This window comes from Neolamprologus multifasciatus, chromosome 3 (assembly GCF_963576455.1).
Source record: "Neolamprologus multifasciatus chromosome 3, fNeoMul1.2, whole genome shotgun sequence".
NCBI classification, from domain to species: Eukaryota; Metazoa; Chordata; class Actinopteri; order Cichliformes; family Cichlidae; genus Neolamprologus; species Neolamprologus multifasciatus.
This window is the reverse complement of record NC_140441.1, coordinates 34427373-34449709: the sequence shown is the minus strand read 5'-3', so window position 1 is coordinate 34449709 and position 22337 is coordinate 34427373. Positions and strand designations below refer to the sequence as shown.

At 39.1% G+C, this 22337-nt stretch overlaps 2 protein-coding genes across 4 annotated transcripts in view; both read right to left on the bottom strand.

Moving 5' to 3' along the window:
- Nucleotides 1-3318: 3318 nt before the first annotated feature.
- LOC146522742 (uncharacterized) lies at nucleotides 3319-7852 on the bottom strand. Its single transcript, XM_085154152.1, has 8 exons — nucleotides 7482-7852; nucleotides 6306-6599; nucleotides 5850-6013; nucleotides 5644-5740; nucleotides 5154-5471; nucleotides 4333-4483; nucleotides 3763-3872; nucleotides 3319-3648 (listed from the first exon to the last, which is right to left on the bottom strand). The coding sequence occupies exons 1-8, from the start codon at nucleotides 7518-7520 to the stop codon at nucleotides 3319-3321; spliced, it is 1503 nt and encodes a 500-aa protein (XP_085010278.1). The 5' UTR covers nucleotides 7521-7852.
- Nucleotides 7853-7973: 121 nt separating this feature from the next.
- Nucleotides 7974-22337, bottom strand: part of LOC146522737 (protein NLRC3-like) — a 77692-nt gene continuing 63328 nt past the window's right edge. Inside the window, exons 2-13 of one of the 3 annotated variants that reach the window (XM_085153478.1) lie at nucleotides 16934-17030; nucleotides 15756-15785; nucleotides 15440-15529; nucleotides 15031-15153; nucleotides 13808-13900; nucleotides 13308-13371; nucleotides 12654-12873; nucleotides 10759-12556; nucleotides 10495-10668; nucleotides 9966-10139; nucleotides 8755-8801; nucleotides 7974-8678 (exon numbers count right to left, since the gene is read on the bottom strand). In XM_085153478.1, coding sequence (XP_085009604.1) covers nucleotides 8143-8678; nucleotides 8755-8801; nucleotides 9966-10139; nucleotides 10495-10668; nucleotides 10759-12556; nucleotides 12654-12873; nucleotides 13308-13371; nucleotides 13808-13900; nucleotides 15031-15153; nucleotides 15440-15529; nucleotides 15756-15763 — 3327 coding nt within the window. In that variant the 5' untranslated portion in view covers nucleotides 15764-15785; nucleotides 16934-17030 and the 3' untranslated portion in view covers nucleotides 7974-8142. Of the gene's footprint in view, nucleotides 8679-8754; nucleotides 8802-9965; nucleotides 10140-10494; nucleotides 10669-10758; nucleotides 12557-12653; nucleotides 12874-13307; nucleotides 13372-13807; nucleotides 13901-15030; nucleotides 15154-15439; nucleotides 15530-15755; nucleotides 15786-16933; nucleotides 17244-22337 lie in introns of those variants that run through there. The other 2 variants (XM_085153479.1, XM_085153480.1) reach the window with 2 other exon arrangements.

Sequence of the window (22337 nt, the reverse complement as noted above, 5' to 3'; positions counted from 1 at the left end):
TCTGATCGGGTGTGAAGTTGGTCCTGTCCTCCAAGGAGCTGTCTTCTTGTAGTCGTTTTCTGACAGTCTCCACTGCCTCCGTGGTGGGTATGCAAGTGAAGAGAGAGACTACATCAAAGGACACTATGGTTTCATCTGGATCCAGGGTAAGTTTCTGGACCTTGTCAGTGAAGTTGGTGGAGTTCTTGATGTGGTGTGGGGTGTTCCCCACGAGAGGAGCAAGGATGGTAGCAAGGTGTTTTGCAATGTTATAAGTTATATGTTATATGTTACAAGTTATAGCTTGCCTTCAAGACTTGGAAAAGGACAAAATCATTGACCGCCTTACTTATCACCGCCTTTACCCAGGGGATGCCATACCCTGCATTTACGGACTTCCAAAAATCCACAAGGAAGCTGTCCCACTCAGACCCATAGTCAGTAGCATAAACTCAGCCACTTATAACATTGCAAAACACCTTGCTACCATCCTTGCTCCTCTCGTGGGGAACACCCCACACCACATCAAGAACTCCACCAACTTCACTGACAAGGTCCAGAAACTTACCCTGGATCCAGATGAAACCATAGTGTCCTTTGATGTAGTCTCTCTCTTCACTTGCATACCCACCACGGAGGCAGTGGAGACTGTCAGAAAACGACTACAAGAAGACAGCTCCTTGGAGGACAGGACCAACTTCACACCCGATCAGATTTGCACACTGTTAGACCTCTGCCTCACCACTACATATTTCAAATACAACGAAGGCTATTACAGACAAAAACATGGCTGTGCTATGGGCTCCCCCGTGTCACCTATTGTAGCCAACCTTTACATGGAGGAAGTGGAAAGGAAGGCGCTTGGCTCTTTCAAAGGAAGAGGACCCAGCCACTGGTACAGATATGTAGACGACACCTGGGTCAAAATCAAGACACAAGAAGTGGAATCCTTCACTGCGCACATCAACGCTGTGGATAAAAACATCAAGTTCACCAGGGAAGACACGAAGGATGACTGTTTGCCTTTCCTGGACTGCGCTGTGCACATTGAAGAGAATGGCAACCTCAACATCGAAGTTTACCGGAAGCCCACACACACGGACCAGTACCTCCTGTTTGACTCCCATCACCCTCTGGAACACAAACTTGGAGTAATTAGGACCCTACACCACCGGGCAGAACATGTTCCCTCTAAGCCTGAAGGGAAAAAGAAGGAACACACACATGTAAAGGAAGCACTCAAAACGTGCGGCTATCCTAAATGGGCATTCTTAAAGTCAGCAAAGAGGCACAGAAAAGAAGATCAGACACCAGCGAGGGAGGATAAGAAGGACAGACGCAACAACATTGTCATCCCCTATGTAGCCGGTGTATCAGAGAAACTCAGGAGGGTTTTCTCCAAGCATGACATCCCGGTGTACTTCAGACCCAGCAACACACTCAGACAAAAACTGGTTCACCCGAAAGACAAAACGCCAAAACACAGACTTAACAATGTGGTGTATGCTGTACAGTGCAGCGAGGAATGCCCAGACCTCTACATTGGAGAGACCAAACAGCCACTTCACAAGCGCATGGCACAACACAGAAGAGCGACCTCCACAGGACAAGATTCAGCTGTCCATCTGCATCTTAAGGATAAAGGACACTCTTTCGAGGATGCCAATGTTCACATTTTGGACAGAGAGGACAGATGGTTTGAAAGAGGAGTGAAAGAAGCCATCTATGTCCACTGTGAGCGACCATCTTTGAACAGAGGCGGTGGTTTACGACACCAACTCTCTGCCATCTATAATCCAGTTTTGAGATCCCTTCCCAGACGCCTTAAGGCCCACTCACACCCTGGGCCATCTGACCTCAGGAATTCGCATGATAAGGTGGGGCCAGGTTTCACAATGAAATCACCCGAAACTCTGGCTGATTGGGACCCACACCCAGTTCCACACCTTGGCTCAGGCGATTAGAGGATCATCAGGGGGTCCTTTTGTCCCTCTGTGGGGGGACACTCCCACTAGGGTTATATCTGGGACTCTCCACCATTTGACCTTAGAACTGAAGAAGCCTCTCGGATGAGAGGTGAAACGTCTTCAAGTAACTTAAAGAAGTCCAGACGCTTTTCTTTGCAAGCTCCTTTGACTACGATGACCTGGATGACTGAGAACCTTCACAGACACACAAACTGTACCATATAGTTGATGGCTATGACCTTTTAAATCCACAATTAGACCAGAATTTTCCAGAAATCTCAAGTCATCAAGAAGTGGTTTCAAAATCTTGTCAAATCCATATACCTCCCTGTCAATTGAGTTAAACAAAAGACACAGGTGAATATTTGCAAGTGAGGAATTCCACTCTGGTGGCAAATTCTTCAAGGTAAAATACACAGCTCCTAGCTTATGTATTTTTGTCTTGGAACCTAAAGGATTTGTTGTTTCAAAGTCATCAAAGTAAAGTTGTATTTGAAGAGCATCAGGGTACATTTTAAACAATGGGTGTGAGGAAAAGTGAGAGCCATCACAGTAATCACACATTTTGGCATCAGTGTTCTTCTTATTCTGAACAAAGAAGTCCTGAATGTCCTCATGTTGGAATAAAAACTTGAGCGTTTCAATGACTGATACATACTGGCATGTATCTGCTGCCAAAACCTGTTTCATCTGACCATCTTTTCTTACAGTATCTGACCTGTGACCCAGAAAGATTTCCTGTGGTTTAACAAGGGAAAACTTCTCAGTGAAGTATTTGTTCATTTTATATTTCGTGTCTACATCTTCAAATATGTTTTTAGCACTTTCAAACTCCTTCATTAATGCTTGAACAGCCTCACTGTCTTGTGGTACATCCAAGCTACTCAACAAAGCAGCAGTTGACTGTTGCAAACAGTCTACAGTTTTCTCAAGCAACTCCTTTGTACAGTTTACACTTCTTGTAACATCTGTTAAAGTAATATTTGATGATGCATACATCTGTGCCATAAAAGAAGCGGCACATTCACCAAGATCAGTATAGTTTTTTAACTTTGATACTGCACCTGCTACATCACTGGGCATCTCCAAAACATCAGGAACTAGATCATCAGTTTCAACTGAACTGTTTGATGTCTCTCCTTGGTAAGAAGGTTGAACTGAGTCAGCATCCATTGAAGATGAAGTAGAATGAGATCTATGCAGGTGCTTTGAAAATGAATTTAAGTTATAATACGTCCTTGGGCAGCCATCTTGGCTTCATATAATTTTCAAGTTTTGTCCATCTGATAAGCAGTGTATTTGACGAAGATGCCAAATGAGGTTTCTCACCTCTGTGAACAGAGACTCTCTACATTTTGGACAGGTGCACATTTTACTGGCATGCTTTAATCTGTGCAATCAGCTCCAGTACTTTGGTTTTCCTTTGGGTGGACAGCGGCAGGTCATAGACAAACTCAAAGAAGGTGAAGACGGAGCCAAGCGGTGCTGGATAGGACAAGTTACATACCCAGTACAGTTTGAAAAGCTTATCCACAGCACACGTCAGGCCATCATTCAGAGGAATGGTTACTTTGTCATTCTTAGCAACAATGATGTACTGCCTGGTTGCACTCTTTAGATCCCCGATGCATATCAGCTGGGGTTGGTGTGTTGTGGATGATGCTTCAGGATCACTGCAAAGCGATGCAATACTTGTTCCAGGCTTGGAGATGGGGAAGATAAAGATAGATTTTTTTTTTTTTAGAGAAGTATTCAGTGAGGTGTTGACAAATGCTTTCCTCAGGTAAATACCATGAGAACTGTACTGAATACATACCAGTGCAAAATCAACCAAGTGCGTTATAGCTGATTTAAGGCTGCAACGACTGGCACCAACTAGTGGGAGCAGGTGTGTTAACACCACAAGGGCAGTGTAACAAGCCTCATCTAACAAAGAAAAGCAAGATGTAAAATTATTCAAAATACAGAAATGTGTTATTTAATGAATTATGAGATTTACATCAAAAATGACTTTTTCTTTTGTGAATAGATGAAATCAGAAATGCAGAGGCTTAAGGCACCTCATTTGGCTTATATTTGCAGCTAATAAGGTTGCCCAAGGCCACATAATTTAAATTCTCCTTACAACCATCTGCATAGACCTCATTCTCCACCATCAGTAAACACAGACATATTTCAATCCATTTACCAAAGGGTGGCATCTAACAATTTCTTTGAAAAAGAACAACAAAATTTAAAAATATAACCCCTTCTTGTATAGTTTTTCTATTCAGCTTTTAACATCCACTTACTTGTCATCTAAAGACAGTAAACAGAACTATTAATTTGATCATCCTTTTTTTCTTACTTTCTAATAGTAAACGTGAAGCGGGGGGTGGAAAAATACCTTCAGTCTTCTCTTCAAAATCCTTCAACAGAGAGGACATTCTTGTTTCCAGGGCAGCTACTGATTTGAGTTTCGGAATGATACTGGCTTCCCATTTTCGTAAAAAGAGGTCCACCTTTCCTCCTGTAAGCTTGCCAAACTCCAAGTCCAGCTAATGGAGAGAAAAAAAAGTGTTTAAGTTTAAAATTAAGCATTAAATACATGAAATTAAAAGTACATTCTGCCCATTTGGTAGCTGTATGGTTAAAATCAAACCTTACAGTATCACATTTCTGTTACCCACTTCCACATCAAGCTTACCTACACAGTGAAACATAACAATTTACTTGGAGTGGTATTTGAATACAAGTCTATTATTCCTTAATTTTAGCTATGATTTGGGTCCCATCAGACTCTGAAAATAAAATTTCTAGCAGCCAATTTCTTATTTTGTCTGTCTGTGGTTTGTCCTGTAGAGCTTTTTTGCTGAAAATAGTGCTGCTGAAAGCAGAGTTTCATACAGATTTAGGTGATCTTTTTGTCGCTTTTTCACTTCCACGAGCAGCACCTTCTGCATTGTCATTTGATGTCCCTACTATTAGATAGTCATTTGGTGGCACGACTAAGATTTTGGATCATTTGAAACGTGATGCTCATTGTAATAAAAGCCCAGTGAATAAAGATCCAACTCTGAAATTATAAAACTTTCAAAATATTCACTAGGAGCTCATAAACATACCTCCAAATGTATCCACTCCTGTTACATACTTTGTATGCAATACACAACTGAGTGGAGAAGGAGAACATAAATCATTACCAGGGAACCAAGCAACTTACCAGACTTGGTACTCTCTGAATATTTCAGCAGCAGTAGGGGAGTCCTTGCTAATCCAGGCTCTGCGACTGGTGTATGTTTCCTCCATGCCTGACATGATAGTTGGAAGGTTCTCAGCTGAGGGCCGCAATCTTTTGATCAGGGTGACCCACTCATCTGTGCTGCTGGTATTCCCATCCTCTTGCCTGAGCTTCTTGTCTTCACCACAGTCATCGGTCACTTTTCGCTTCTTATAACGTCTCTGCCCCTGGTCGAGATTCCGTCTAAGGTTGCGCAGTTTAGTCTCTAGGAATCCACAATGAGAGACTGGATCATAATAATGCTCCTGAGGAAGAAAGGACAGAGGTATATGGGTAACAGCTGAGCAATTTTAACTGAGGAAAAAAAAGCTCTAATAAATAATGAGATAAAGGTTAAAAGATACACAGTAAGTGGGAACAAGTGCAATTTACAGTATGTAGTGGAATTTACATTATTAAAATGCTAAATTTACTTACAAATCCTTCCCCCTGTCCTGCCACTCGGACACTCGGGGATGGAAAAGTGGTGATGATGCTTTTTGCTACAGTCAACTTCTCTGCACTAACAGGGTAACTGGAAAATAAAGGTAACCTTTTTTTTTAACTCCTGTGCACTTCAACATTTTTAAAGAAAAACATTCATTGCAAAATTTTAACAAAGTGCAGTAAGGTGCTATACTTACTAACCACACCTCTCCACCAAATCCCCAATGCAAGTCTTCACAAGAAGCTTCCTCGATGGCACTGACAGGGTACCTGTAGTTTCATACTCCTTAAGAATCTGTAGGGCTTTCCTCTTGAGTAGTGACTTCAGGGGTTGACTTTGTTCTTCTGTGGTAATGGTAGACTGTGTAAAGGCAACACCAGACACTTTACCTCTCTGCAATAATCTTCAAAGTCATGACAGCAAATTTCCACAGAGCATAGAAGCACGAGTTTACTCAAAAAGCTGCAGCAGAAGAAGGCGGTTTCTTAATTACCGTGATTATAACGCAATGACTAAAAGAAATTCTGAATAATAATTCAATTGATTTTATCTTCTAGTTGCTACTTGGTGAATAAATCTGATCCTGACTAATATTTAATAACTGTTAAAACACATTTTATGACTTAGGAAACTGAAGAAATGCAAAGTGTACCTGATTTTGTCTAATCTCCCCAAGAGAGGTTTCCATCGGTGGCCCTCTGGCTGACAGGAAGATATGGAATCTATCAAAGTCCTTAATGTCTACCTCACTGTCAACATCAATATATTCCATGAAATCAGTGTTATACTTTAGCAACCTATCAAGCACACAGCCCATGTGCTGAGCTTGGCTTTGAGCTAGGATGTCTTTGGCACTGCTGACATGAAGAATTTTTTTACAAATCTCTTTCTCATCTATAAAAGTGGTTACAAGGACTTTGACAGATTCTAAGTTGTCATATGCGTGCTGAAAAAAAGAAACACATGGCTAAATAAGTAAGATAATTTGCATGGTCAAGTTGCTGGTTTTTTTTTTTTAAATAACACTGACTATTACTTCCTCATAAGGTCTGCATAAAAAAGAAACTATATCAGATCATGTTTCCAGCAATAAGCCTTAAAAAAAGAAAAACTTTAGTTAATCATACTAAATGCAAAAACTGCTTTAACTGCTTAAAAAATAATTATCTCTGTCAATGTGAGGTATATTTCATGTTAACCAGTGATAAGTAATTATAACAAATATTTATCACAACACTACTAAATGTAGTCTATTAAGTGTGATAACAGAAGACAGAGGGGCGACATCAAACTAAAGTTACTCAGTCTTAAATTCCTATTCTGTGCTAGCAAACGAATGGTCGCGGTGATAACTACATTTGCTATATTCAGAGCTAACAACAATATTGTCATTTTACACAACACTGCAAAGGTTAGGTGCTGACTCTGGCGTTGCTCATAGACACCAGAATGCCTGTCGGAGCCGCTAGCCAACTACCACACTGGTTCTAACAGCAATTTCTGACTACTCTAATACATAAATAAAGTAAATAGATAAATACATGAGTAAAGTAATACATAAGATTACTAACAAAAACACATTAACTCTAATGAAGTATGGCACTAAAGCCAAGAACTAGTACTAAAATTAAGAGTAGGATATGTTAGCAAGACTGTTACATTAGCTAACATTACATGTTAGCTAGGTATAGTTAAGCAGTAATTAACAGCGCTTAAACTCAAAACTCCTATATAACTCCTATATTTTATATAAATTCAAAGTTTCACATTCTTCCAGAAACCCGACATATTTTCAGTACATTAAGATAAACTGGTAAAATATACTTACTGTTAGGTCTGACAACATAGTAGGCGACGTAACCTCCATCTTTGTCTCCTTTGTCTCAGTGGCGCGAAAAGATAGCGCCCCCTTCCCGCCGCTGGTATGTTATGTTGCTGGGCAGAATTTGTTTCAATTTTCAGCATGTGTATTCTTACTCATTTAATTTCCTACTTTTACTTCAATTGTATTGCCCTAGTTCACATGTTACGGTCAAAATTAAGCCTGTTCTGTGTGGATACTTATGGTTATAGTATAGCCAAGGCCATCAATTGGTATGCCATACATAAAAAAATGTATCTTCTTTCAGAATTTTAGTACACCATACATACCTTGCTGTTTTATGTTTTATTTGTTGAAAGTAATGAGGAAAGGGTTATGGAAAACAAACAATAACTAAACATTTTATTTATTCAGTTAATATTGTTATAATACATTACAATTTATTTCACTAAACACAGGGCTAACATCAAATAACTGAGCTGCTAATTTTAGGTCCTGTTGTTAGATTCTGAAAATAACACACAAAATGTGCTAAACTGTGCAACACATCAAGTGTGTTAAACTTTTTACACATTTTTTCAATGTTTACACATTTTCTTACACATGTTATGTTAAAATTCACACAAAATGTGTTAATAGTGTAACAACACATTTTTTGTGTCATTTTTTAACACATCTTTTCTAAGAGTGTAGAGTCAGGCTTCACTCTAAACCCAGCATATACAGGTTCAGTGAAGGTGGTGTTGAAGGTGTGCAGGTGGATCAGTTTATCAGAGGAGACACTGTAGAAGGACACAGTTCCTGCAGAGCAGTCCACATACACTGCTACTTTGTGAGAGAGAGCTGAGGGGAGAAGAGGGATGGCTCTTGCTATGTAATTGTGATCTACATCGTAACCCCTGTCATCACTGCAGTAGAGACTCCAGGATTGATGAGTCCTTCCAAACCTACTTTCATGACCATCTCCTTTCCGTCTGATTCCTCCATAAACTACAGCAACATTAACCTCTTCTCTCCACTCGACCTCCCAGTAACAGCGACCACTCAGACTGTTGGTACAGAGCAGCTGAGGCCAGTGATCAAACCTATGATCATAATCAGGATACAGCTGGTCTTCTTCCACGTGTGTCACCTCCTTCTTGTCATCAGACAGTTTGAGGTGTCTGTGTGCTGTGTTTGGATCCAGCATCAGATCACAGAAATCTAAAGGGAACCGTGAGAAAAAATGTAGAACAGTACAAGATAGTGTGAATGCAGCTCATAAATCAAAAATACTTACATTTCCTTAGACCTGGTCTCATCCACTGGACTCCTTGAGGCTCCACACTGAAATGAGCACATTATCTTTTAGTGTGCAGACATGGCCTTTATATTCTCTGATTCATCTTTTCTAGAGAAATAACCTTGTGTTTTATTTTATATCTTAATAAAGTCAAACAGATACACACTTTCTACGGTTCTAAGGTTTTATGTATCAAAGCACAATTAAAAAAATAAATAATCTGGTCTGTACCAGGTTCTTAAATTACCTAAATACAACCTTCAGTCTGCTTTATTTTCTGCCTCCCTGTGTTTCTGTCACTACAATGAACACTGTGCTTCAAATACTATTTTCTCTTTCTGTTAACACGTGTGAGGATGTTTCAGTTGCTTAGTTATTCAGTGCAAAACAAAACAAATAAATATATAGAACAAAATATTTTGAGAAAAGACTGCTGTGTTCATTCTGATAATGACAAAGGCTTTACACTTTTTGAGTCTGAATCCGTTTTTCAAGTCAAGTTGTTCCTGTTATTGTTTTTGTTTTGTAGCTTCACTTATTTCCAGCCTCAAGAGACCTACTGAGTCCTGCATGCAGAAAACAATAAAAAGTTCAATGAAAAGATGATTTTTTTCTTGATTCTCAGGAGACTATGACAGCAAACATTCCAATTAAGTCAATATTTATTTAATTACACTTTGAATCTGAGTACTTAATTGAACTGAGAGCATATATTATTCTTCCCAATCACAATTAAAAATAACGTGTTCCTGCACAGATGACTTTTTCATGAAAATAGGAATCCTGGTGCCTCAGCTGACTAAAAACAGGGAGGTAAGGCTGTGACTGTGTGGAGCATAAAGTGAGAACATAGGGAACGCAGCAGGAAGCAGCAAAATGAAACTATAAACCCTGGCTCACAGACCCAGAACCATCACAAAGGCACCTGTCAGATCTGGGGTTAAACACATCAAAACCTCACTTAGCCATGGTCATGTGATGTTGGTGTTTTGATTGACACAGTCTTGATACGTTAGTATCGAGGGTCCAATCCTTATCTATTTGTTACATTCTCCTTCAAGGTGTGTATCCTTCCTCGTGTTTTAAGTGTGATTGGTTCTGAGTCATTCACCCACACAGCTGCCCACTGGCAATCAGATCAGTGGTTACCTTACAATATGCTGGAGAGAAAAATAAATAAATTTTAGCTTTATTTCCTGTCTTCCTACCAGAGTATTTCCAGTTTCACATGTGGATCCTCCTTTAGAGCAGACAAAAGCTTCATTCCTGAGTCTGCTGGGTGATTATAGCTCAAGTCCAACTCTTTCAAATAGGAGGGATTTGAAAGCAGAGCTGTGGCCAGAGAGGTGAAGCCTGTTCCTGTGATCTGACAGCCTGACAACCTTCAAACATACAACATGTCACATCATTGTAAGGAACTGCTCTGAATTTGATGATGTACATGCAGTCGAATTAACAGATTCTGATTTCAGTTAAAGTAGTTAAAAAACAAACAAACTGGCTTTTCTTCACTCAGTTTTAAAAAAGAACAAAACACATTGACTTTCTGTCTTTTTTGCTATGATGGACAATCATAAATAAAGTAATATTTTTCTGATTTATGAAGTGTGTGTTTTTCACTTTCTACTCTATTGTTCTCTTTCAGAGCTTACACCAAAAAAGAAACAACATCTTAAATCTATAAAATAATGATAGTTGTGAAATATCCAAATCTCCCAAAACAAAGAGTCAGCAAACCTGAGAGTTTCCAGCATACAGTGTGGATTCCCAAGTCCAACACAAAGCAGCTCCACTCCTGAATCCTCTAGGTTGTTGTTACTTATGTCCAGCTCTCTCAGTCTGGAGGACTGAGAACTTAGAATTGAGGAAAGAGCTTCACAGCTTTTCTCTGTGAGGTTACAGCCGCTCAACCTAGAAAGACATGAATAGCAGTGAACTTTCCAAACTTTTGAAATAAATATTTTAAAGCAATTTCTTGCCAGGATTAAACTGGATACTTACTGGGCTTTCTTACAGGCTTTGACCACTGGTAGCAGCTGCAGAAGAGCCTCTTCTGAAGCTGAATATCTCCTCAAGTCAAACACATCCAGCTCTGCTTCTGATGACAGTAAGACGAAGACCAGAGCTGACCACTGAGCAGGAGAGAGATTAACTTTAGACAAGTGTCCTAAACTCAGGTGATGCTGGACCTCCTTCACTATAGAGTCATCATTCAATTCATTCAGACAGTGGAGCAGATTGATGCTTTTTTCAGGAGAGAGAGTGCCATTCATTCTTTCTTTAATGTACTTGACTGCTTCCTGATTTATCTGTGAGCTGATTCCTGTTTGTGTGTGCAGGCCTTGTAGGAGATCCTGATTGGATGGCATCGAAAGACCAAGGAGGAAGCGAAGAAACAATTCCAAATGTCCATTTGAACTCTTCAAAGCCTTGTCCACAGCACTCTGGTAGAACTGTCTTACTGAAGATTCTCCAGTCTGCCCTGAGGCTGTTTCTTCTTCTTCTTCCAGCAGGTTGATACCAGAGTTGGTGAATGTCAGATGGACATGAAGAGTCGCCAGAAACTCCTGAACACTCAGATGGACAAAACAGTAAACCTTCTCACGGTACAGCCCTCTCTCCTCTTTAAAGATCTGTGTGAACACTCCTGAGTACACTGAGGCTTCTTTGACATTAATGCCACACTCTGTCAGGTCTGACCTATAGAAGATCAGGTTTCCCTTCTGCAGCTGCTCAAAAGCCAGTTTTCCCAGTGCTTCAATCATCTTCCTGTTCTCTGGACTCCAGAGAGGATCTGTCTCAGCTCCACCATTATGCTTGATGTTCTTTACTTTGGTCTGAACCACCAGGAAGTGAATGTACATCTCAGTCAGTGTCTTGGGCAGCTTTCCTCCAGCATGTTTGGTTTTTAACAAACTCTCTAGAACTGTAGCAGTGATCCAGCAGAAGATTGGGATGTGACACATGATTTGGAGGCTTCGTGATGTCTTGATATGAGAGATTATGGTGTTGGCCTCTTCCTTGACTCTAAGTCTTTTCCTGAAGTACTCTTCCTTCTTTGGGTCAGTGAACCCTCTGACCTCTGTAACCATGTCTATATATTCAGCAGGGGTCTGATTGGCTGCTGCAGGTCGTGTGGTTATCCAGATGTGAGCAGAAGGAAGCAACTTTCCCATGATGAGGTTTGTCAGCAGCACATCCACTGATGTGGACTCTGTAACATCAGTGAGGATCTCAGTGATGTGGAAGTTCAGAGGAAGTCGACACTCATCCAGACCATCAAAGATGAACACAACTTTGAACTTTTTAAAGTTGCAGATTCCTGCTTCTTTGATTTCAGTGAAGAAGTGATGAATAAGTCCCACTAAGCTGAACTTTTTATCCTTCAGTAAATTCAGCTCTCTGAATGTGAATGGAAACATGAACTGGATGTCCTGGTTGGTCTTGTCTTCCGTCCAGTCCAAAGTGAACTTTTGTGTCAGAAATGTTTTCCCGATGCCAGCCACTCCTTTGGTCAGAACTGTTCTGATTGGTTTGTCTCTTCCAGTCGAAGCTTTAAAGATTTCTTCACACCTGATTGTTGTTTCTGGTCTGTTTGGTTTCCAGGAAAACATTTCAATCTGTCTGACCTCATGTTCAGTGTTGACCTCTCCGGTCCCTCCCTCTGTGATGCAGAGCTCTGTGTAGATCTCATTCAGAGTGGTTTGGGTTCCTGGTTTAGCAATCCCCTCAAAGACACACTGGAACTTCTTCTTTAGGTTACATTTAAATGTATTCTCACAAAGTGGATCAGGACTTTCTACAGGAAAGCACCAGAAACATGAGTGTTATGATTATAGAAAATGTGACAATTTCATTCCTGTGAAGAATGAATTAATGAAGAGAAATCCTCTCACTGCTCTGCAGACAGTCAGCCAGCTCCTCCTGTTTCATTATTCTCAGGAAGTTAACTGCAAGTTTCAGAAATGCCTCTCTGCTGCTCCTTCTCTGCTTCTCTTCCTCACTGTCCAACACCTCCTCTTCATCCCTCTGACACTCTGAATAATCTGGATCCAGATCATTCTGCAGCTTCTTTAGTTCGTTCTTCACAAAAGTAATAATGTTTTCCTCCAGCATCTGGAAAATAAAAGACACAATCTGAATTAACGAAAATCAGATCTTCATTGTAAAAATGATTTTTCACAGATTTGTTTTGTGTTTGTTTTCAATTTAACAAAAATACCCTGTACTTATGTTCATTTTGCAGGAAACAATGAAAAATATATATAATTAAAATACCCAATTAAAATAATTATTATAGTTAGATTATAGGTTTTGTACAGGAAACAATAAAATAATAACATAAATTAAATTAGGTAATTTTAAGTACTCGGTTATTTCATGGTACATTTTCCCATTTTACATCTTATGCTCCATGTAGTTTCCTTTAAATCCCACGTAAGTACAGGGTACTTGCACCTTATTTTCAGGTCGTGTTATAAAGTTATGCTGAAACTTTGTTTTGAAAAGGGTTTTATTAATAATAAAGAGGTTGGTTTACATGTACAAACCTTAAATATTGAGTCCAGATCAGTTTGATGCTGCTGATTATGATGAAGACTCTCCTGATCAGCTCTGTGGAGACATCATGAAGAAATTTGAACCATTTTGCACATAAATACAAGCCAAAGATTTCTTCTTCTGCTGTTTGATGATCATCCTGATTAAAACAAGCACAACTGTGCTGTAACAAACCTATTATGTTAATTTATAGACTTATTTATTTAACTCCACTAGTCCAATACTAACAGGTCAGTGATGGTTCTGTACCAGTGTTCTTGTAATGACCATATTATGAATATTTCCTGCACATTGCATCATCACATTAGAATTCAGATTCGTGTTTGTCACGGCGAGTGAGATGAGCCGTGTGGAAAATAAAGGAGGATCCAAACGCAGGCACTTGTACAGGTGTGAGGGTGGTTTATTAAACACAAAAAGGAAATGGACAAACGGCAAACAGAGCAAAGACTAAACTAAACTGGGAACAAACTGACTAAGGAACACGAACCTGGACATGAATGAGAGCGGGCGGAAACAGATGACGGTAGACTGCAGGGAAACACACAGATGAAGCAGGGTGGAAACACAGACGGACCAGCAACTACAATGACAGAGGACACGACTTAAATACACACAGAGAAACACAGGGGAATTACACACAGGTGGTGGACACAGCTGGGAATAATCAACAAGACGAGACAGAGGGAAAACTGAACACACTCACATGAGACGCAAACCTTCACAATAAAACAGGAAATTAGAACACTACACCAAGACGCAGACCTGACACTGAGAGACAGACAGAGAATGACACATGGAACCTGAACTAAACTAAACGTGGGATACAACCGAGAATAAATCCTTAACATGAATAAACAGAAACATCGAATTCTAATAATAATCATCATTACAATAATAATACTCATAGCGCCCAAAACCACGACAATTATTCAAAAATAAACTAACAATCAAAACTCAAAATACTGGGTCAAAACTGACCCAGAACCGTGACAGTGTTGTTGTTTAAAGTGTTTCATTTTAAATTTGACCGTTTTTAAAAAATACAATCAGCAAGGAAGAGCATCTTACAGCAGCAGCTTAAGTTTTTTTCTGAGTATAAAAACTTATAATACACATAAAAAATCATATGATGACACTTTGAATCAGCCTACACTCGGCTACATCTGTGGTGTTCAGTGTCCCGATGCTGAACTACAAATTGATCATCTTACTACATTATAATCCATTTTGTCTTGTTATTTCATGCAGGTCATATAAAAAAGGAACCACTCGTGAAAAATTTAATGTCAATATTAAAATTAAAAAACTGGTCCTTATTAGTTTTGTTGATGATTGTCATGGTGATGGGATGGTGTGTCACTATGAATTATGAGAATCATTTAATATTTAGAGAAATCCAGCAGCATCATATCGTGGCATCCATCACCACACAGACAGCTGCAGATCATTTCACCTTCCTACGCAAAACTGGCAACCGCATCAGACTGAAACTCTTATTTACCAAATAAAAGAGTCAAACTAACTGCTGACACATTCCTGCTGATTACCACATAAATTATAATCAGTGTGATGCCCAGTGCAGGGAATGCAGGGCTGTTATGATAGATTTATTTCTCTTTTAAATTAGCAGCCTCACTTATGGAGCTCTTTAATCTCAGGACTGAGGCCAGATGCACTACATAGCTTAAAGGTAGGTGTGAACTTTCTTACTCCTCAGCAGCAGCCGGTTTTTGTCCTTTAAAGTGGAAGATAAAATCCATTGACCGATCACTCTTCAAAGACACACAGCTGGGACCAGGTTCAGATTTAGGGGCATCTGGTGTCTCAGTGATCCTGGTGAACAGAGGAAAAGACCATCAGACAGAGAAATTACATTTTTAGCCTTCAGACACAAAAAGTACTGGATACACTTGTCAGCTAGTCACAGTGATAATATTACAGTAAGGCTAAAAAGTTTGATGCTCTTCACAATGTTGTCTTTAGTCTGTTTGTTTATCCAGCTGTCTTTTTTTCTTTTTGTGAACAAAGCTAAAAAATATAAATAATAAATGACTAAACCAAACCTCCTCACTGTTTACTCATGGAGTTAAGATATGTTTAACAATTTTTTAACTCTTACGTCTCATCAGGAGTCAGTTTCCTGCTTTTAAAGTCAGGACGGTCTTCCTGTGGGGTGCTGAGTCTGGTCTCAGGCTCAGGAGAGTCTGGTCTGAGAAGTGAGGAAAACAATAATGCAGGTTTATATATATATATATATATATACACTTTTCTAATCTCCAGGTGGAACATACGCTTGAAAAACTTTGCAGGGTTAAATTAACAATTAACAAAACAGAGAGCAGGTTTGTTGTAGAGAGTTACTGCATGTTGTATGAAATCATTTCTGTATTTGTTCTTTTAGCAGTGAAGATAATGTGAGGTTTTGAGTGTGATACCTTTCCATGTTGGTAAAAACCTGCAGTCACCTGATGGAAGAGAAAAGTAATAAAGTAAGAGAAAAAATAAAACACAGATTTAATTTTTTTTCTATTTATTGAGATATTTGATAGCGATAAGGTTTAATTATAATAACAGTTTTATATTATATTATATTATATTATATTATATTATATTATAATTAAGGTTTCATTGTTTGTCAAAAAAAATCTGAAATAAAGTGAGCTTTTTTCTCTGGCAATCAAACACAAACAAAAAATCAACAAAAAATCATTGTGATGATTAAACTTTTTAAACAGGAGATTAAATAGAACAAAAATATAAAAACATACATAATTTAAATCAGATCAAAGATTCACTTTTTCATCATCTTCCTGAACACTGTCTGTCTGCAGGTGTTTGATGTCTGCACTGGGATAAGATCTGATTCTGTTCTTTCTCTATTAAGGTCTTTTCTTATTTTCATCACTTTATGCTTCAGGAGTTTGAGTCTGTATTTAAGTAAAAGTATTTTCCTGCTACACATCTTAGATCACATAACACACATTTTAGAAATCATGCTCTTCTTCAGCTGTCTCAGCTTTTCTTTCATTCTTAGACTGTGTGTAACCACTGCAGGATTTAAAGAAACATCTTGAAATAAAACAATAATAAAAAACATTTTAATTTTTTTTAAAAAACAAATAAAATGAAAATATTTCAAAGCTCACCAAATGTCCACTATCAGTGTGTTTTATTCTGTAGCTCACTTCCTTGTTTTTCTCTTAAATGTTATTGTTTTGAATACAGGTGTTCACTGTACTGATGACATGCCTACACTGTTAGACTGGTTAAACTGGTTAAACTGGTTAAACACTGCCTTTTTCTGATGTTTTGCTGAATTTCCTGCCCCTGGCTACTGAATTTTATCTATCAAGTAAAGGGTTTGAACAACTAAACATAAATTATGCAGTTACTAAATGGCGTAAAACATTTTAATTGAATAATAATTATCTTAAGAACTGTAGGGCTCTGCGTCCTGACAAAGTCAGAAAGGATCCAGCCACCTAAATCAGAAACATGATAAACTACACAGAGCTCATCACCCAGAGGCATTAACGGTTTTGTCAAAGCACATAAAACCATCATCTGCTTGTCTGAAAACACAAAAAAACCTAATTCATGGTTCATGTCTCACCTTTAGTCCTTCCAACAAAGTCTGTTGTGCCTGCAGTGGGAAACCTTCAGTCTCAGTCCAGTAAAAAGGTTCTCAAAGGTTTTGTGGTCACGAGCCCCTTTCAGAGGACAACATTATCCCATATAATCAGCTGTTTTGGACTTAGCTTCACATGATGATGTGCACTGACTAAAATATTTAACCACGTTCACCAGATAGCTGACTGGCTAATAATTCATTGGTAGCAGGACAGAAGACACAGAATTACAGTAAAGAAAAATAAAAGATAAAATACATACGTTTGCGGTGTGTCCTTCTGTCACTCTGTACCTCTTTCATCAGTCCTTACAGGACACAGAACCGAGTCTACTTTCATAATCAAACACAGGTATCACGCCCGGCTGCCTGGAGTCAGGTTACATCAGCGAGTTTGTTCCTCTGTTTGTTTTCACTACAGCTTCTGTTCAGGTTTCAGCAACTTCGAAGAAACACACAGTTATTATCGGGTTTGGTTTTATGAGTAATGTTTGAAGACAACAGTAAAACAGGAGTAAAAAATAACAATAATTATATGTGTGTTTTGACCTTGAAACAAAAAAATATGATCCTCTATAATAGGAACTAATATGAGCTCGTGTTTATGTGTCTCTTTGGCACACTTAGAAATGTTAATGTAGGTAAACTGGAAAATTTATTAATATATAAATTAATAATTATAAAATATAAATTATATTATATTATTATAAATTAATAATTAATAATAATTCAGTGTCCAATCTCAGGTCATTGGCTCAGGCGCACTGTTTTCTTTCACTCTACCTGAGCTCACCATCTCAATGACAGCCCCACTCTTTGGTGTAAATGAGTCTTTATATTTGCTTTCTGTAACTTGATTTTTCTTACTTATTGTGTGCTCACTGTCTGTGTGTTTGTGTGTGTCTGTGTGCACAAACTTGACCAAATAAAGTAAAAAAAAATATCAAAGAATAAATAAGTTAGGGGTTAAGAGTCAGAATAGTTCATTAAATGAGTAAATGAGTAAATGAGTCATGAGACGTTTCCATTTTTTGCTAAAAACTGATTCAGTGCTAGTTTCACTGCACTCCTTACACCAGTACAATATTCAAAGTTGTCACTAGATGGTCACAGCACTCAGGAGGAACCTAAAACTCCTCAGAGAGAAGTCCTGCAAAATAAATCCTGCAGTTTGTTTCTCTGTTCAGACGTTTGGTGGAATCTCATGTTTGTTCCTGATGCTTCACTTTTTTTCTTGTTTCAGTTCCAGCCTGAACTTTGAACTACATGATCACACAGTGGATTCTCCATTTTGTGCCAAAATCTGTTTTGAGTTTTCAACAACAGGTGTTTAAATCCACTGTTTCCCCTGTTCTGTTGGGCCTGCCTGTGTTAGAGACTAAAACATTACACACATCACACTGGAGTGGGCGCTCACAACCAAACCTGGCAGATCCTGGAATTATATTTTTATCTTCTGTGGAGAGATAACTGATCAAAAAATCTGTCCTGTATTATGTCCATGACAATTTGTTTGGGCAGAAATCTTTTTTCATTTAACACAACGTATTCACCTCAACACCTATCATGTTCATGAAGGAGCTGAGCTGTCAGAGTCTCAGGAAGGACGAATCAGACTTCAGCTGTTCAGACTCAGGACTGATGACTCGGGACTGGACCTGTGTCAGATGAACACTGATCATGTCTTCAGCTCTTTTGTCAAACTGAGTCTGAGAAAAAATGAACTTTTTATTATTTCCTTTCTGTTTGAATCTAAAAGAGGCCACCTAAACACACAAGATATCAATGGAAATGCCAGGACGTCCTCTATTTAGTACATGAGGACTTAGCTAAAATAAGTCAAAAGATATAGACTTAAAACAAATGTCCATTACAGAGGACATAAATGCTGCTTCTCAGGAGGATAAATGTGTCAGGTTTGGTGGTGAACGTCCACTCCAGTGTGATCTTGTGGCTATTTTCTGCCTGATAGCAGGTCTGTGTCACATTGACTACAAATGATCCTGTTGAGGAGACAGAGAGGGAAAGAGAGGAGCAGACACACTGAGAACTGGAACAAATCTGTTGTTGAGCTTTATTTGGAGTTCATAAAGTGAAGCTGTAAACTAACCAGAGACACATCAGGTGAGGATGATGAGCAGCAGGATCCTGCAGATCATCTTCTCCCTGTGAGAGGAGACAGAGGAGAAGAGTCATCGACACATGAGGTCAAAGGTCAGTCAGTACAGGTAGAAGAAGGAAAATCAACAGTCTGACTTCATTCACTCATCACAACAGCTGATCCTGTTCATGATCCTGATTATTACACTGTGCAACAAGGACATGACTGACAGTGTCTTAGCGGGAGCTGATTCAGCCCAACTCTCTACAACTCAGTACTCCTCTGCTCACCCCCTCAGGCTCCAGCCAACTGTTAAAATAGGGCGAGCATAACCACTAGACTGGTCCCAGCTGCCCTGCCAGCCTCCCAGGCACTGACCGTTGAACCCACAGCGTTTTACACATAACATTAAAACTTTAGGTTTTCACCCGGAAAGGAAAAACTACAACATCACACTGTCTGGTAGGGACTAGTGTTGATAGACAGGCTTTTTTCCACCTCCGCTACTATCTGGAGTACCGGATCACCTGGATTACACCCCTACCCCATCTCATAAGAAGAAGCGCTTAAAGGTCAGGGAAAATGCCGTGGGCTGCTTGTGAAACTGAAATCATATTTGGCTCTTTCATCTGGCAGTAACAGAACAGTTTCCCAATGCACTCTGGCTGAATTCAGACCTTTGCACTGGTGTTTTGTCTCCTGTCTCTTCCTGGAACCTATTGGCACCTGGCTGGTACCTGTTGTCAGCTCGGCTGAGGAGATCCACCATCCCCGCCTTCTCTTACCTCGTCTTTGCAGTGGTGGAGTGAATCCGCGGAATCTCCGGCCATTGAAACAGGTTCCTTGGATGGCTATCACCGGTCCGATGGACCCTACCACCCTATCATCTGGGAATTAGAGGCACTGCCTTGGAGTGGTTCAAGTCATACCTGTCTGACAGATGTTTCTCTGTCTCACTTGGTAAATTTTATTCATCCTCTGCCCCCCTCCCATGTAGTGTACTTCAAGGATCCATCCTTGGGCCCCTTTTTTCTTTTTAGCATTTATTTGCTTCCCCTTGGCCATATTATTAAAAAGCATAAAGACTCATTTCATTTTTATGCGGATGACTGTCCGCATTGTCTCAAGGATATCAGAGCATGGCTGGATCTGAACTTTTTAAATTTTAATGAAAAGAAGACTGAGGTCATTATATTTGGGCCGAGTGGACCTGATGTCCCACCATCTGACTTGGGTCCTCTTACATCCTGTGTCAAACTAATTGTCACCAATCTTGGAGTAAAAATTGACACAGCTCTTAAAATGGACAAACAGGTAAATACAGTGGTGAGAAAAAGCTTTTTTTCAGTTGAGGCAGCTCTCTAAAGTAAAACCTTTCATTTCTTTTTGTGACTTGGAGAGAGTTTTACATGCGTTTGTGACCACTCGACTTGATTATTGTAATGGACTTTATATTGGTATTGATTAGGCTTCACTATCAGGCTTGCAAATAGTCCAGAATGCTGCTGCTCGCCTGTCGACAGGGACACACAAACGTGAGCACATTACCCCTGTTCTTGCCTCTTTACACTGGTTGCCTGTCCAGTAGAATTCATTTTAAAATGTTATTGTTTGCTTTTAAAGTTTTAAATGGCCTGGCTCCTTCTCACCTGTCAGACCTTCTACACCGATACTCTCCACAAAGGTCTCTCAGATCAACTGACCAGTCACTCCTTGCTGTCCCCATGTTGAGACTGAAACACCGGGGGGACCGAGCTTTTGCTGTAGTGACCCCCAAATTATGAACTACCCCTCCATATTAGGCTGACCCCAACACTTGAAATGTTTAAATCACTTTTAAAAACACACTTTTGTTTAAAGGCTTTTTAGGCTTTTAGGAGTAGTACCAGAGTCAGCTTGTAGTCAGTTTTAGTCAGATGTTGGTCACTCTTAATCCTTTTATTTTGTTAATCGTATTAATTGTACATCTTATTGTCTATTTCACTCATGTTTTAATATATTTATTATATATACTGATTTATTTTTATCTTTCTTGTTATTTATGTATTTATTTTATTGTTATTTATATTTATTTATTTGTCTGCTTAATGTATGGTTTTAACTGCTATTTCTGTTTTGTTATTGGAAAGCTTTATTGGTCAACTTTGTTGTTTTTAAAGTGCTATGAAGCGCCTTGAGGTGACTTTTGTTTTGATTTGGCGCTATATAAATAAAATTGAATTGAATTGAAGTATATAAATAAAGTTGGATTGGATTGGATGAGCAGCAGGATCCTGCAGATCATCTTCTGCCTGTGAGAGGAGACAGAGGTGCAGAGTCATCAACACACAAGGTCAAAGGTCAGTCAGCACAGCTAGAAGAAGGAAAATCTACAGTCTGACTTCATTCACTCATTACAGCATCGGATCCTCTTTATCATATTGAGTGACCAAAGTACATCAATATCTGTTACCTTCAATGTATCTAAAAGTGTCACAGTACTCGGTCTATGACCCAGTGTTTCTGTTTCTCATGTTCTCATTTGATATTGTTTAGTTTCCTTGTTCTGCCTAGTTTAATTATTTGTGTTTCTTGTTTACTTTGCTCCCTCTTGTTGCTTCATTTTAGTCCCACATTCAGTCAGTCTGTCTTAGTGACTGTCTCATGTGATTTTTACTTGTCCCTTGTTCAGTTTCGAGAGAGTATGCAACACTAGCCTTCATGGTCCCTGACAAATAAAGTGGAAATGAAATAAAGGTTCAGCAAAAAGTTCTTTTTAGTGATCTCTAGTAACAACTCAGAATATTTTCTGCTAATGACCACTGTGTTTTTGTTATTCAACTCAGGTTATAATAAGACAATGAATATATGATATTAATAAGAGAGATTGCAGCTGATAAGGACATTTAATGGACAGTTAGCGACTGGATATCAAATAAGATTTTATCTTCTTCCGTAAGTTAAAAGGCAAAATATAAAAATAAAACATTACTATCTTTGTAAAAATTACAACAAAAGGAAACAAAAATACTCAGTTCTCAGGCGGGAAAGAAACTCATTATAAGACAAGATCAATTCAAACGTATTGTTCTGAAGATGTAGACATCTCATTTAACAGCCTGCCTACAAGGGAGAAGTCACGGGCTGTACCAGCGCTGTTGGATCAGTTACAACCAGTTCTGCCGTGCTGCTGGTCTCTCGGTTCGAGTCTTGACCTGACTCACAGGTTATTGCTGCTTGTGTCCCTACATGATTTTGTACGAGCCAGTGTTAGAACAGGAACAGAATCTGCAGTTTAATCCAAAAATC

Coding starts and splice junctions, on each gene's coding strand:
- LOC146522742 (XM_085154152.1), bottom strand. CDS start 7,520: ATGGAGGTTACGTCGCCTACTATGTTGTCAGACCTAACA. Junction 5,741..5,849: donor TTGGTGGAGAGGTGTGGTTA/GTAAGTATAGCA, acceptor TTTATTTTCCAG/TTACCCTGTTAGTGCAGAGA. Junction 4,484..5,153: donor AAATATTCAGAGAGTACCAA/GTCTGGTAAGTT, acceptor TCTCTCCATTAG/CTGGACTTGGAGTTTGGCAA.